The 16,206-nt window shown below is 42.8% G+C and overlaps 1 protein-coding gene across 1 annotated transcript in view; it reads right to left on the bottom strand.

Annotated features, from left to right (window-relative positions):
• LOC124623104 overlaps positions 1 to 15,341 on the bottom strand; it is a 28,337-nt gene extending 12,996 nt beyond the window's left edge. Inside the window, exons 1-2 of the mRNA XM_047148895.1 lie at positions 15,127 to 15,341; positions 14,763 to 14,923 (exon numbers count right to left, since the gene is read on the bottom strand). Of these exons, the coding sequence (XP_047004851.1) occupies positions 14,763 to 14,923; positions 15,127 to 15,341 (376 nt within the window). The remainder of the gene's footprint in view (positions 1 to 14,762; positions 14,924 to 15,126) is intronic.
• Between the last annotated feature and the right edge of the window lie 865 nt (positions 15,342 to 16,206).

Below are 16,206 nucleotides of genomic sequence, written 5' to 3'. Positions count from 1 at the left end.
GGGGTGGGGGTGGGGAAGGAGAGGGGACTTCATGCGCACCCTTTGAAATTATTATAATCTATTCTGCTACTTAACGTTTTAAAAGTCTGACAAAATATTTATTGTTTTAATTATTGCTTATATCAGATTCCGTTACTGTTGTAATTATTTTTAGTAGAACTTAACCTAAAAATTTAAGTGTTAGTAATGTACTACCATAGTGGCCGCTGCTTCGCTCGCGTAAGAGACTGTCTGGTTTGTAGAATTTTCTTTTATTTAATCGAATTTTTATGTTGTTCACGCCTTCTATGTTTTTCACGCTAATTACGGTCATACAAACATGGTCTTATCCGAATTTACACCTCGCCAAAAAGTTATGTTGGTATTTAGAGTCCAAAATTTTGTCACTCACATATTTTGCGTTCTTGTAGAGATATTTCCATAGCAGTTCTCATCCCCTTACAAATATTTCCTTACATCTAACGGAGAAGTGATATACCAGTTTTCATAAATTTAGCTATAAATTATTTTTAATGTAACGAAACATTTACTCAACAATTTTCATACCCTATTGCACTGCCTTAGGGATTGAATTTCCAGAAACACTGAAACACGTATTTTTTATTTCCGACAGAGAAGTAAAACATCAGCTGTCATAGATGTACCCCTAAAAATCCTTTAGTAGTTCTTTGGTAATTATTTATTTTCAAAAAATATTTGACCCACTAGTTTACCCCCTTAGTGGTTGAATTTCCAAAAACGCTGAAACACGTATTTTTCATTTTCTGACTTAGAACCCAAATACCAGTATTCTTAGTTCCAGCTTCAAAATTCCCTTAATAGTGACATGGTTGGTTGGTTGGTTTCGGGGAAGGAGACCAGACAGCGGGGTCATCGGTCTCATCGGATGAGGGAAGGATGGGGAAGGAAGTCGGCCGTGCCCTTTCAGAGGAACCATCCCGGCATTTGCCCGGAGTTATTTAGGGAAATCACGGAAAACCTAAATCAGGATGGCCGGACGCGGGATTGAACCGTCGTCCTCCCGAATGCGAGTCCAGTGTCTAACCACTGCGCCACCTCGCTCGGTTGATAGTGACATGAAAAATGGTTCAAATGGCTCTGAGCACTATGGGACTTAACTTCTGTGGTCATCAGTCCCGTAGAACTTAGAACTACTTATACCTAACTAACCTAAGGACATCACACACTTCCATGCCCGAGGCAGGATTCGAACCTGCGACCGTAGCGGTAACGCGGTTCCAGACTGTAGCGCCTAGAACCGCTCGGCCACCCCGGGCTGGCTAATAGTGACATAGTTCCAAAGAGTATTTCTTCCCCTATTTCATCCCCTTACGAGTGATTAATGCCTACAGTAATTTCGGATAATCTCTACTTAGACGATGTCTACAGAATTAACGTGCACACCCGCTCCAAACTTCCAGTACCTATCTTTAGCGTTTTTGGGCTGGGAGATAATGAGTCAGTGAATTAGTCTGACTCAATTTCACCCCCTTGGATACTGAATATCCAAAAACAGTGAAACATGTATTTTTTATTTTTTATTGAGAAGCCACATATTAGTTTTCATAGATTGAACTTTAAAATGCTTTCATAATAAAATATTTTCATAATCATCTCATCCCCTGTTTCAGCACCTTAGGGGTTCCGTTTCCAGAAACACTGAAACACGTATTTTTTTTATTTCTAATTGAGAAGTCCGATAACACTGTTCATAGAGGTAGCTTCAAAATGCTTTAGTAGTTCTTTAACAGCGATGTATAACTTTTTTTTTAAAAAAAAAGGTCTCACCCACTCTTTCATCCCCATAGGGTTAAATTTCCAAACATTCTATATTATGTCTTCCTTTGTTTCTGACCGAGAAACCAAATACAAATTTTAGTAGGTCTCACCTCAAAACCGCCTTTATAGCGACTTTTTTCTTTTAAAAAACCTTGCATCCCCTATTTCACTTCCTTAGGGTTGGAATTTCGAAAAGTCACTTCTTGAACGACGCCTACGGTATAATGTCCGCCCCTCCTCCAAATTTCCAGTTTCTAGCGTTACAGTTTGGGCTGAGCAATGATGAGTGAGCCACTACTCAGTCAGTCAGTGTAAAAATGGTTCAAATGGCTCTGAGCACCATGGGACTTAACTTCTGAGGTCATCAGTCCCCTACAACTGAGAACTACTTAAACCTAACCAACCTAAGGACATCACACACATCCATGCCCGAGGCAGGATTCGAACCTGCGACCGTAGCGGTCGCGCAGTTCCAGACTGTAGCTCATGTAGCAGTGTAAGTAACTTTTTGCAACAAATGCCATAATCATATTTTTAGGTTCAGGACCCTTCTCACACATCTGCATAATCTTAAAAGGTGTGTTGTGAATGGAAATTAGCGACAAAGAACGAGTTTTTGTTTAAACTTTTTGTGGACCTCTCCTTACAGTGTAATTATTATGGAAAAAGTTTTGGTGTCACTAAGAGTGAGCTAAAATATATTTTCAAGTGCTGTATCCTGCATATATATTAGTATCTATTTAAAATGTTGTTAGTAAAAGTTTGGGTATTTGGTGGTGGACACAAAGTGTCACTCCTCCCCCCCCCCCGCCACTGGTATCATGCTTTATGCAAAACGCGTTGGTAGCGCAGTAGTGCGCTAGGGTTAATCCTCAGTCGGTGTAGTGAATGTCTTACGAAATAAACTGTGTCGTGGGGCATTTACACACCGCACACTCTTACCGTATTATCTGTTCAACCATTTGGATAGAAGTAAAAAGTAATGATCACAGGCTGTTCCCGTTGTTGGTTAGTACTTACTGACATCGAAAACGCTTTGGGAATCCAAAACATAACAATAGCTTGTTTAAAAATCTATATCTTCTTAGCACACCAGCTTCACATTGCACTGTATCTGTTAATTACCGAAAATGTTTAAGTCATATTTGGTAATTAACTTCAGTGCAGTTAAGAACATTAGGATAAAAATATAACACAAGACAAAAATTATATAGATAAGCTTCAATTTATTTCCGCAAACCCTGAACTTGAACAAATTTTAGCCGGCCGCGGTGGTCTCGTGGTTCTAGGCGCGCAGTCCGGAATCGCGCGACTTCTACGGTCGCAGGTTCGAATCCTGCATCGGGCATGGATGTGTGTGATGTCCTTAGGTTAGTTAGGTTTAAGTAGTTCTAATTCTAGGGGACTGATGACCACAGCTGTTAAGTCCCATAGTGCTCAGAGCCATTTTTGAATTGAACAAATTTTCATTCAACCAGAAACTTAAAGCAGATTTTGCACCTCTGTAGACCACTTAACGGTTGCGGTTGTGTTCTGTTTTGTTCGTCCGCTAACTCGTTCACACTCATCACTATATGATACATCCAGTTCAGATTCAGTCTAGTGTTCACTGTTCAGCTGGGGATCACTTTCGTCGACAGTTTCAGCATCACAGTGCAAAAATATCTTCCCTCTCATATAACCACTGAGACACGGTAGCCTTAAAGTCTCGATCTGCAACCACCACTCTGTCCTTGAAAGCCATGCCGAGCAATATTTCTGTAAATGATGCAAAATATAAAACGTTTAAGGTTACTGAGATCGTAAAGTAAACTGTGTGGTGGGATCGCGTCATACCTTACGCATCTTATTCTGCTTAGCAAGTCAAAAATTACCAGCAGCTCGCAACAATGACTAGTCACTACAAATTCTCGTGAGAACTTAACTGAAGCTAATGAGTAGCAGAAGTGCATAGTGGGGAAAGTTCCGACCATGCTCATTTGAAGGTTGGAGGGAGAATCTTCATACCCCACAACACCGATTGAGGGTCAAATGTGCCTTTTAACACACTGCAGTGTACTAGAGGTGAGAAGTTGACTTCTGGAGTTCTCTCAGAATATATTGATTATCAAAATTTTCGTTCTGTTTGTACTCGGTTTATGTGGCACTCTTACCGACATAACGGTTGCCTAAGATGCCACACCACTGCATCAGCAGGTGTATCATAAACTTGACGTTCCACCGCATGGGTACACCGGCTGAACGTAAGAGATTTCTGATAAACTGCTGTGCACTGTGAAACTGCTGCTGCTAATTGAAATCGTCAATATGCTTTTTCAGTTTCTTCAGACACAACTTATACTCTCTTTTTTCTGAGATTTCCTTGTTTTATTCAACACTAGACTTACGTTTTTTCATTAATAAGGTCCATGAACATCTAATACAGGATACACATACGAAAGCAAATCGGTGTAGCTCTTGCAGCACTTAACGTAGAAACCACCAGAAATTGCAGGGAACGCAATAGGGACGACTCGTCAAAAAAAAATTATGTATTGAACTGTTGATGATAATTTGATATCCTTAAATAAATGGTAAAGTACATCGTTTGATAAGATAATTTGTTTCAATCTATCTTCTGAGAAGAAAGCAGCAGCAGCAGACTGCAACACTACTGCCCATGATCTTTCGCGAATCGAACCGAGCATTAGGAAATTCATTGGTATAAATTGAAGGGACTAAGTGAGATAAAGTGTATCTGTGGCACTATCAGTATAACTATAACATATACTGACATCCGATCTAATTTTACTATATAGCGACAGAATTCGCATATCTGAGGAGTGGCATACCTGAGTATAATGTTCTTTATGCCAAGCGAATGGGGAGAGGGAGAAAAGTCTGCTGCATTGTGTTTACACCTGACGATACTGACGTACATTTGTAGTTGAGTGGTAGTGGCTGCCTGAGCACGCCGTGAACCGTGCAAATTGTTTATCAAATCCGGATGTATTTTGATCCATAAGGCATTCACGTCACGCCAGTTGCGGATGAGCAAAAGCTCCTCAAAACGTGCAAAACGGAAGACGTTCTCGGTACCCTGATACCAAGCACCACGAAGTCTGGAGGAGTAGCAATACACAGCGCAGTACATTTAGTGCCGTGTATTTCAGATTACCGCATCTGTGCTACGTTTAACAGCATTCAAAGAAAAGTAACCAAAAATCCCCAAGGCGTCAAAAGTTCGGGTGTTCACGTGTTCCTGTGCTCTTACACAGCACCGCCTCTGGTTACAGTAACCGCCTAGTCCACAGCAAGCAGCGGGAAGAATACCGTGTCCTGCGACAGCAGAGTAGAGCCAACCAGTTAGACTCTTCAAGTTAATCTTCAAGTCCTCGCCTATGTTTGTAAATGTTTGTCAACTTTGTCTTTGGACAGTGCTACGAGAAAGAGTTTCTATTGACCAGTGCTTCGAGTAGTATTGCCAACGACAATCTATTTCAGCACAAGTATTAGGCTTGTTCTGTCGATACGTATGTCTGTGTGTGTGTGTGTGTGTGTGTGTGTGTGTGTGTGTGTGTGCACTCTGACTCACAGTCACAGTAAAGAAAACAGTTGGATACAAAGAGACAAGTGTTCATTTCCACTGAAAATATGTATCTGTTTATATATTTTATCTGTGCACTAATCATGTCAATTAGCACCTGTTCAGAAACCGATTTATTTGTGACAACCCATCACAACAGATTCATTATTTAATATAAGCTCAATTGAATGGATATTGCTTTTTGGAGTCTTCCGGGAAAATGCTTTCATTCAAAACAAGGTTTAAAACTGTTTTTATGCAATTAAATTTCAGTTCACTGGATACACTTTATCGTGTAATTGTTTTAAATGGTTAAAAGTTACTCAAAGAGTGCAGTTAGATAAGTAGAATGTCTCCAGCGAGAAATATTTTCTTATACTGTTCACATCACTAAGAGAGGCTCGAACAATATTATGTCCTGAACAACTTACACCAACGCCTTTCACCTCTGCGAAGGCGTTCGTCCAGATGGCTGTAGGTTACGTGGAGATTTTTTCTGGCGGAGCACTGTCTTCTACCTAATTCCTTAGGTGTTGAACAACACCCTGGGCCTACTTGTTCTTCCAACGTTGCAGAACTCCTTCGCCTCATGTACTTCTTGATCCACAGCTTCGATGTAAAATTTATCAAAAATCTTCGTTTTGTTGCTCCTCAATAGTTTCGTCCTTCAATTTATATTCTGTGCCAGTTAGACTGTTCGTTCCATTCTACGTGTTCAGAAATTCTTCCTCACATCCACTAAGTATAAATAATGTCACTAGTATATCTTGCAAGTAGCACCTTTCACTTGAATTTTTAAAACAATTGTGAATATATCCTTTAGTTGCGCCATTGCTTCTTTGACATACATGGCTAGTTGTAGGAGACAGCCTGCATACCAGTATTTGAACCAACTATTCATTTCTTCAGCATCGATTCTTATAGACAGTTGTTGCGTCTTGTACATATTATTAAGTATGTATTATCATTTTCACAGTGAGTTCTTTTTGTGGGTCAAAAAATACTCAGAGTATTCTTCGATTTTTCTTATATGTTGCTTCCGTTATCAAGTGCAGCTTCAGAGCTGCCTCCGTGATGTCTTCCCTCCGCCTCATGCAACATTGGTAATCATCTAACACATTCTTAATTTATGTTCCATTCCTCTGTACATTATCCTTCGTACGGGGTCCGTTCATAGTAAAGTGTACTCGTCTAGGAATTGTATCGATACGCATCTGGCTGTACTCAAGCACGTTTAAACAGATATCGCTACGTCTATTGCACGCCGGTACAATCTATATTACTTTGGAGATATTCTGATGTGGCTCGACCAATAAATAACCTCTGTATGCCACTAACGGCAAGTTCCTATCCTGGTATATAGGATAAAGAAATGAAATGATATGTACGTGATTGACAATGACACATCACAAGAAAAAAGGCATACGTGTTGCATTTGCAAAAACGATCTTATTATACAACAGTAACCAATTACAGAAATCTTATTTAGGTAGAAATAAGTTAAAAATGGGACTATCATTAATCGTAAAATGTTTAATTGTTTTTGCTTAAAAAATATATGAGTTGGGGGCTTTCACTAAGGCAATAAAAATGGAAATTTCCAATAAATTTCTGATTTATTAGACTAATAAATATGACAAACCCTCACTTAGATTCCAAGACAACTCGAACCATCGGGTGCATTTAATAGTCACATTCAGCGATATTAAAGAAATAAAACCGCACACACATAAGCAGAGAAATAACACCAATCTGTTTGGTAATTGAAACAGTGACTAACTTCCGATCATGGATTCAACATCGGAAGCGAACATAATCAAAAAGCTGTATATTGATATCAGCCTAACCGTCACTCTGCTACAGGGTTCACAGGAAACCGGTAACACCTTACCTCGTATCGGTTAGCTGAACAAAAAGAGAGGAGCAACATAGCCACTCTTACTACCAATTCCACTATTAAGTGCTCCTTCTCTTACAGTGAGTGACAACAGAATTATCAGATGACGGCATGTCAGATAGAAACAACCTTCAAACGATCTCTTCCGGCTCAGCGCTGCCTGCCAGCAGTTAGTCACGGTAACAGGCACATCACATCTAAAACTCGTCGGTGATAACTGACTCACAGTGACATGCGCTACATTAGATGGTGGGCCCATTCAGGACAGTTTACGTTTGAGCACAGCAGACTGAATGACTCGATAGAATTGCCTCTCCTCATTTCTTTAAAACTTCTACGTGTTTACGTGGCACTATTATGCCGTAGCTGTTCACTGTCTGAGCTACCGCGTCTAAAGACCACAAGTAAAAACTACTTCCCATGTAGCAAAGATAAGTATCGAAATCGATCAATATGCGATCAGAAAATAAAGGCAAAGAGCTCTCCCGTAACCGAAGCGAAAACTACATGATTCAAACAAACGGTGACTGAGTCCAAAGGCACCTTTCAACTGGTCATCAAATCTGACTAGTGAGCTAAAAGTTTATTATGAGAGATCTGTCTTTGATATGTTTGGGTTCCTGAACATATTTTTATGACATATCTCCAGTCTCATAAATTACACAAAGCAGCTTGAACAGTCGTTGCAACATTGTCCAATTATTCTACAAATTACGAAAGAATGTTATACACGGTCCATTGACGATAATGTGATAGGCGCCTATATTTGAAGTCAATGTGCAACAACGACTCACACTTGGAGGGAGAGGCAATAGCAGAGGAGGCTGTATAAAGCGTTTGGGAGGAACGCAGGAAACAGTGCTGTCATTGCAGTAACACGGAAATGGTGCGATTTGCCTGACGGCCAAAGGGACGTGCTTATTCGTTTTCGGACCAAGAATGGAAAATGTTTTGAAACGGTTTCGTTTATACGCTTTTCACGCGTCACCGTGGTTAAAGTACACTATGCGTGGTAAAATGGCGCTATCTGAAACTCGGGAGGAGGCAACAGTGGTGCACTCAGTGCCATAGATGGCAGTTTGCTTTCCAGAACGTCACTACACCAGACACAAAACAGCATGCCGAGCACAAGGTCAGCTATTTTTATTTCGGGGTCGATTTCACGTTTCATTCTTGTGAGCAAAACAGTACAATCTTAGAATCTTTTGATATTATGCTCGTTAAGCACATTAATTTTCAATGAACAGTGTAGATAATATTAAACTTCGTCATTATTTCCAGTCAAATTTATCCAACTTTCGTAACGTACTTCAGTACTGAGTTACAGTAAAATACACTACTGGCCATTAAAATGCTACACCATGAAGAAATGCAGATGATAAACGGGTATTCATTGGACAAATATATTATACTAGAACTGACATGTGATTACATTTTCACGCATTTTGGGTGCATAGATCCTGAGAAATCAGTACCCAAAACAACCACATCTGACCGTAATATCGGCCTTGATACGCCTGGGCATTGAATCAAACAGAGCTTGGAAGGTGTGTACAGGTACAGCTGCCCATGTAGCTTCAACACGATACCACAGTTCTTCAAGAGTAGTGGCTGGCGTATTGTGACGAGCCAGTTGCTCGGCCACCATTGACCAGACGTTTTCAATTGGTGAGAGATCTGGAGAGTGTGCTGGCCAGGGCAGTAGTCGAACATTTTCTGTATCCAGAAAGGCCCGTACAGGACCTGCAACATGCGGTCGTGCATTATCCTGCTGAAATGTGGGGTTTCGCACGGATAGAATGAACGGTAGAGCCACGGGTCGTAACACATCTGAAATGTAACGTCCACTGTTCAAAGTGCCGTCAGTGCGAACAAGAGGTGACGGAGACTTGTAACCAATGGCACCCCACACCATCACGCCGGGTCATACACCAGTATGGCGATGACGAATACTCGCTTCCAAAGTGCGTTCACCGCGATGTCGCCAAACACGGATGCGAACAGCATGATGCTATAAACAGAACCTGGATTCATCCGAAAAAATTACGTTTTGCCATTCGTGCACCCAGGTTCGTCGTTGAGTACACCATCGCAGGCGCTCCTGTCTGTGATGCAGCGTCATGGGTAACCGCAGCCATGGTCTCCGAGCTGATAGTCCATGCTGCTGCACACGTCGTCGAACTGTTCCTGCAGATGGTTGTTGTCTTGCAAACGTCCCCATCTGTTTACTCAGCGATCGAGACGTGGCTGCACGATCCGTTACACCCATGTGGATAAGATGCCTGTCATCTCGACTGCTAGTGATACGAGGCCGTTGGGATCCAGCACGGCATTGCATACTACCCTCCTGAACCCACCGATTCCATATTCTGCCTACAGTCATTGGATTTCGACCAACGCGAGCAGCAATGTCGCGATATGATAAACCGCAATCGCGAGAGGCTACAATCCGACCTTTATCAAAGTCGGAAACGTGATGGTACGCATTTCTCCTCCTTACAGGAGGCATCACAACAACGTTTCACCAGGCAACGTCGGTCACCTGCTGTTTTGTGTATGAGAAATCGGTTGGAAACTTTCCTCATGTCAGGACGTTGTAGGTGTCGCCACCGGCGCTAACCTCGTATGAATGCTCTGAAAAGCTAATCATTTGCATATCATAGCATCTTCTTCCTGTCGGTTAAATTTCGCGTCTGTAGCACGTCAGCTTCGTGGTGTAACAATTTTAATGGCCAGTAGTGTAGCAGCACGTGGTGGCCGCGTGGTTTGAGGCGCCATGGAAACGATTGCGCGGCCCCTCCAGCCGGAGGTTTGAGTCCTCTCTCGGGCGTGGGTGGGTGTGTTGTTCTAAGCATAAGTTTAAGCTAGTTTAAGTAATGTGTAAGTCTAGGGACCGATGACCTCAGCAGTTTGATCCTTTAGGAATTCACAAACACATAGAGTTAATTAGTTTTCACTAAGTACACTACCAGTTTCTTTTGGGATCTTATTAGATTTATTTTCATTATTTCAAATCCAGGCTTTCACTTAGATTGAAGTCTTGTTTCACGTTACATGTGCAAAAAAGGGCCAACCAATAGTAAGTATTGCTGAGTTGCTGAGGACGCTATCTGAAGTACACGTTATACGAAGAGAAGATTTTTTAAAAAATAAGGATATTCTTTATTTTTATTTGCAGACAAATTTTTATGGAAATCATACACCCTAGCCCCAATACCCCTCGGTAGAGAGTCGGTGGCATCATTTCGTTCGGGCTGTTTGTGCCATGGAACCTCAAGCGGGAAACCTACAGTATCATAGCTGGCAACGGCTATGTAGTCGTCATGGCTCCACATTGCTGTCGGTACCTTCTAGAACTTCATTGAATCTCGAGTTACGTTCCATTAGAAACGTGGAATGCACTCAACGACTGTGATATGAGTTTCAAAATGGCGGAGAACAGCAGTCGGTCGTCCTTCCCTTTCAGGCTATATTAACGCATAACAAGTCACCCCTTATTCTGCCAACGGCCTTGTCAAAGAGAGCACAGGAGCGGACAGACGTTCAGGGCACTCTCTTGTCCGAGGGGTGGGAAACTGCCCTAAGGGCGGCGGAAGAATCAACAATGATCAACGAAATGAGGATGCAGAAGGCAATGGAGACCAGTGCATTAAAGACACGTAAAGTGTATCCACAGGACATGTGCCCTGTAATTGGAGGGGTGTCATGATGATTTCTCCATTGGCAAAAGATCCCGAAATAGTCCCCCATTCGGATCTCCGGGAGGGGACTACCAAAGGGGAGGTTACCATGAGAAAAAGACCGAATATTCAACAAAAGTATAATGTTCTACGAGTAAGGTCGTGAAATGTAGGAAGCTTCAACGTGGAGGGGAAACTTGAAAATCTGAAAAGGGAAGCGCAAAGGCTCAATCCAGACATAGCTGGGGTCAGTGAAGTGAAGTGGAAAGACGACAAGGATTTCTGGTCAGGTGAGTATAGGGTAATATCAAAAGCAGCAGAAAATTGTATAACGGGAGTAGGATTCGCTGTGAATAGGAAGGTAGGGCAGAGAGTGTGTTACTGTGAACAGTTCAGTATTAGTATTGTTCTTATCAGAATCGACAGCAAACCAACATCAACAACGATAGTTCAGGTACAGTTGCCGACGTCGCAAGCTGAATATGAAGAGATAGAGAAAGTGTATGAGGATATTGAAGAGGTAATACAGTAAATAAAGAGAGATAAAAATCTAATAATCATGGGAGATTTAAATGCAGTTGTAGGGGAAGGGGAGGAAGAAAAGGTTACAGGAGAATATGGTCTTGGGACAAGGAATGACAGAGGAGAAAGACTAATTGAGTTTTGTAACAAGTTTCAGCTAGTAATAGCGAATACTCTGTTCAGGAATCACAAGAGGAGGAGGTATACTTGGAAAAGGCCGGGTGATACGCTAAGATTTTAATTAGATTACGCCATGATCAGACTGAGATTTCGAAAGGATTGTAGGAGCAGATATAGACTCAGATCATCATATGTTAGTGATGAAGAGTAGGCTGAAATTTAAGACATTAGTCAGGAAGAATCAATACGCAAAGAAGTGAGACATGGAAGTAGGCCTACTACGGAATGACGGGATACGGTTGAAGTTGTCTAAGGGTATAGATACAGCAATAAGGAATAACTCAGTAGTTGAAGAGGAATGGAAATCTGTAAAAAGGGCCATCACAGAAGTTGGGAAGGGAAACATAGCTACAAAGAAGATAACTGAGAAGAAACCATGGGTAACTAAGATATACATTCATTGATCAAGGAAACGAGGAAGTACTACAATGTTCCGAGAAACTCAGGAAAGCCGATATACAAGCATCTGTGGAATGAAATAAATAGGAAGTGTAGGGAAGCTAAGACGAAATGGCTGCAAGAAAAATGTGAAGACTTCGAAAAGGTAATCATTGTCAGGACAGACACAGCAGACAGGAAAGTCAAAGCAACCTTCGATGACATTAAACTCAAGGGTCATAACATTGAGGGTGCAACGGGAATTCCACTGTTAAATGCAATGGAGAGAGCGGTTATATGGAAAGAATTCATTGAAAGCCTCTATGAGGGGGAAGATTTGTCTGATGTGATAGAAGAAACAGGAGTCGATTTAGAAGAGATAGGGGATCCAGTATTAGAATCAGAATTTAAAAGGGCTTTGGAAGACTTAAGACTAAATAAGGCAGAAGGAATAGATAACATTCCATCAGAATTTCTAAAATCATTGGAGGAAGTGCAACAAAACTACTATTCACGTTGGTGTGTAGAATGTATGTGTCGGGCGACTTACTATCTGACTCTCGGAAAAGCATCATCCACACAATTCCGAAGACGGCAAGAGCTGACAAGTGCAAGAATTATCGCACGATCAGCTTAACAGCTCATGCATCCCAGTTGCTGACAAGAATAAAATACAGAAGAATAGAAAAGAATATTGAGGATGCGCTAGATGACGATCGGTTTGGCTATAGCAAAGGTAAAGGCACGAGAGAGGCAACTCTGACATTGCGGTTAATAATGGAAGCAAGAGTAAAGAAAAATCAAGACACGTTTATAGGATCTGTCGGCCTAAGAAAAGCGTTCGACGATGTAAAATGGTGCAAGATGTTCGAAATTCTGAAAACAAAGTAGGAGCATGCTATAGGGAGAGACGGTTCGTATACAATGTGGACAACAGTCTATAGGGAATAATAAGAATGGAAGCCCAAAAAAGTGCTCGGATTGAAAAGGGTGTAAGACAAGGATGTAGCCTTTCGCCCCTACTGTTCAATCTGTACATCGATGAAGCAATGATGGAAATAAAAGAAAGGTTTAGGAGTGGAATCAAAATTCAAGGTGAAAGGATATCAATGATGCGATTCGCTGATGACGTTGCTATCCGGAGTAAAAGTGAAGATGAATTACACGATCTACTGAACGGAATGAACAGTCTAATGTGTACAGAGTATGGATTGAGAGTAAATTGAAGAAAAACCAAAATATTGAGAAGTAGTAGAAATGAGAACATCGAGAAACTTAACATCACGATTGATAGTCACGAAGTAGATGTAGTTAAGTAATTCTGCTACCTACGCAGTAAAATAGCCAATGACGGACATAGCAAGGGGTACATCGGAAGCAGACTAGCAATGGCCAAAAGGGCATTCCTGGTCAGAAGAAGTCTACTAATGTCCAATATCGGCCTTAATTTGAGCAGGAAATTTCTGAGAGTGCACGTCTGGAGTACAGTATTCTATGATAGTGAAACATGGACTCTGGCAAAACCGGAACAGAAGGGAATCAAAGCATTTGCGAGTTGGTGCTAGAGACGAGTGTCGAAAATTAAGTGGAATGATAAGGTAAGGAATGAGGAGGTTCTGCGCAGAATCTGAGAGGAAAGAAATATGTGGAAAACCCTCATATGGAGAAGACATGCGGGCATGACTTCCATGGTTCAAATGGTTCAAATGGCTCTGAGCACTATGGGACTTAACTTCTGAGGTCATCAGTCCCCTAGAACTTAGAACTACTTAAACCTAACTAACCTAAGGACAGCACACACATCCATGCCCGAGGCAGGATTCGAACCTGCGACCTTAGCGGTCGCGTGGTTCCAGACTGTAGCGCCTAGAACCGTTCGGCCACCCTGGCCGGCTGACTTCCATGGTACTAGAGGGAGCTGTAGAGGGCAAAAACTGTAGAGGAAGACAGAGATTGGAATACATCCAGCAAATAATTGAGGACGTAGGTTGCAAGTACTACCCTGGGATGAAGAGGTTAGCACAGGAGAAGATTTCGTGGCGGGCCGCATCAAACCAGTCAGAAGACTGATGACAAATGAAGGCACATCTAAATTTCGGCTAGTAACAAGCCATTATGAGGGCAGTATTGCAGTGTTTTAATCCGTGCACTACTATGTCAGTTCCTGTTGTTTGGGCTAGGCATGTCTTAATACTCTGAAATATAGTAAATCTAGATTTCGGCTAGTAACTAGCCACGACTTGAATGAACTATGACAGGAGCCCGAACAACAGGGGATTGACGTACTGAGCGTGTATTAAAACTCTGAAAAACTTCCTTGATCAGGACTAGTTGCTAGCTTAAATCTAGATTTGCTTTAATGAATCCAGAACGGAAAGGGCGACTGATTGCTGTTGTTCATCATTCTGAAACTCACTGGTTCCCTACTTGCACATCTTGCAGTGTCCGCGCTTCAAAAGGTGGTTATTCAGATGGTCCCATCAGTGTGGCTGGACAGCGTCTCCAGCATGGGGCACGATTTATTGTAATTTTTCCAAGGCCTTAACACTACATCTCATATGCCATCTAAACTGATTCTCAGTCTATCTTCAGTCGTGTGAGAAGGTAGTTCTACCCCTCGTAGGAGCTTCCACTGTACTCCTTTTCCCCATACCCTCCGCGAATAGCCGCGAGAGCTTTGTACCGGGGTATTTCTGTCGGAGGACGTGAATGAGCGGTGAGCTGTTAGGCGGGTGCCCGGTGGTGGGGGGTGCGTGCCCACCGGCCGGCCGGCGCGGCCCTCCGTGGTAATTAAGAGGTCCGTTCCGCGGCTGTTTTCGCGGATCACAGCCGAGCAGACGAGGCGGCCCGGCGAGGCGACGCCGCCTCCGCGCCGCCCCCACCGCCCCCGCGCAGCGCCGCTCCCGATTACCCGTCAGCACGCTACAAACCTTAACCGCTCATCTGAAATTTAAATTAGAGAACAGAAAATGGAATAAGGTAAGAGGGCCGGGCTTTGGCGGAGGCGCGCCAGGTTGGAGCCCTAATTACAGATAACCTCTCCTGCCGCCCCCACCTCTGCGCGGCCCTTCTGCTCACTCCCCCTTGCGGCCGACCTCGTTTGCATGTCGTGATGTGCTCCTTACGCCTCGCCCTCGGCGGCGCCGAAATCTTCGCTCGAGATAAAGGCGCCACCACCGCCGCCGACGCCGCCGCCGCCGCCGCCGACGCCCCGGCTGGGGCCGCCAGAGTTATTCAGTACGCTCGGCGGCAGCCGTAATGAACCGTCCTCTTCTGCCCGCCAACACGACAGTCTTATCACTCCTTTTCGCAGCGAAAACACTAACGGATAGGATGACATTTCAGTTTAATTCTTTTTTCCTCTGTTTGTGGTCTTTAAACTGGCGAGTTTTCCTCTAAACTCTATGCGTTAACCCTCTAAGTAAAATTGATCAAGAGAGGACTATTTGTTCTTTCAACCTTTTTTCGATTGCGAAATGGAAACCACAACGAGAGTCAAGAACGTTTTGCCGGCCGCTGTGGCCGAGCGGTTCTAGGCGCTTCAGTCCGGAACCGAGCTCCCGCTACGATCGTAAGTTCGAATCCTGCCTCACGCAAGGATGTGTGTGATGTCCTTAGTTAGGTTTAAGTAGTTCTAAGTCTAGGGGACTGATGACCTCAGATGTCACATAGTGCTTAGAGCCATTTCAACCATTTCAGAACAGGTTTATTTGCAACATTTAGTCACACCTTCCAGCTATTGCTCTACATAGTCGGCACTCCGACTTAAACTGTAACAAAGGAAAGATAAAAAAAAACGCACCACGAAGGAGTTATGCAAATTGGTCACAAATTGATAATCATATAATCATACAAGTACGGACGGGAAATGCAAAACTGTAAACTTTAGCGGCCCATGCATGAATGTGTGACGTTGCAACGCAACTTCACCGAGCAGCTGCCAACGATAGTAAACAAGGGACACGTCGATACCATTCCGTGTACTCAGTTGGACAATAACGATGCCTCGCACACACGTGAGAGAACAATATATACAGGTGGGCGTTAGAAATAAGAAGTGTAGTTGAGTTCAAAGAAGCCGTTAGTAGAAGTCGGGGAATCGCTCGATGTCTGAGTAGTATCATCTACATCTACATCTACATGGATACTCTGCAAATCACATTTAAGTGCCTGGCAGAGGGTTCATCAAACCACCTTCACAATTC

This window comes from Schistocerca americana, chromosome 7, assembly GCF_021461395.2.
Source record: "Schistocerca americana isolate TAMUIC-IGC-003095 chromosome 7, iqSchAmer2.1, whole genome shotgun sequence".
Lineage (NCBI taxonomy): Eukaryota > Metazoa > Arthropoda > Insecta > Orthoptera > Acrididae > Schistocerca > Schistocerca americana.
Note: the sequence above shows the minus strand (reverse complement) of the source record. Positions and strands in the feature narration are given on the sequence as shown.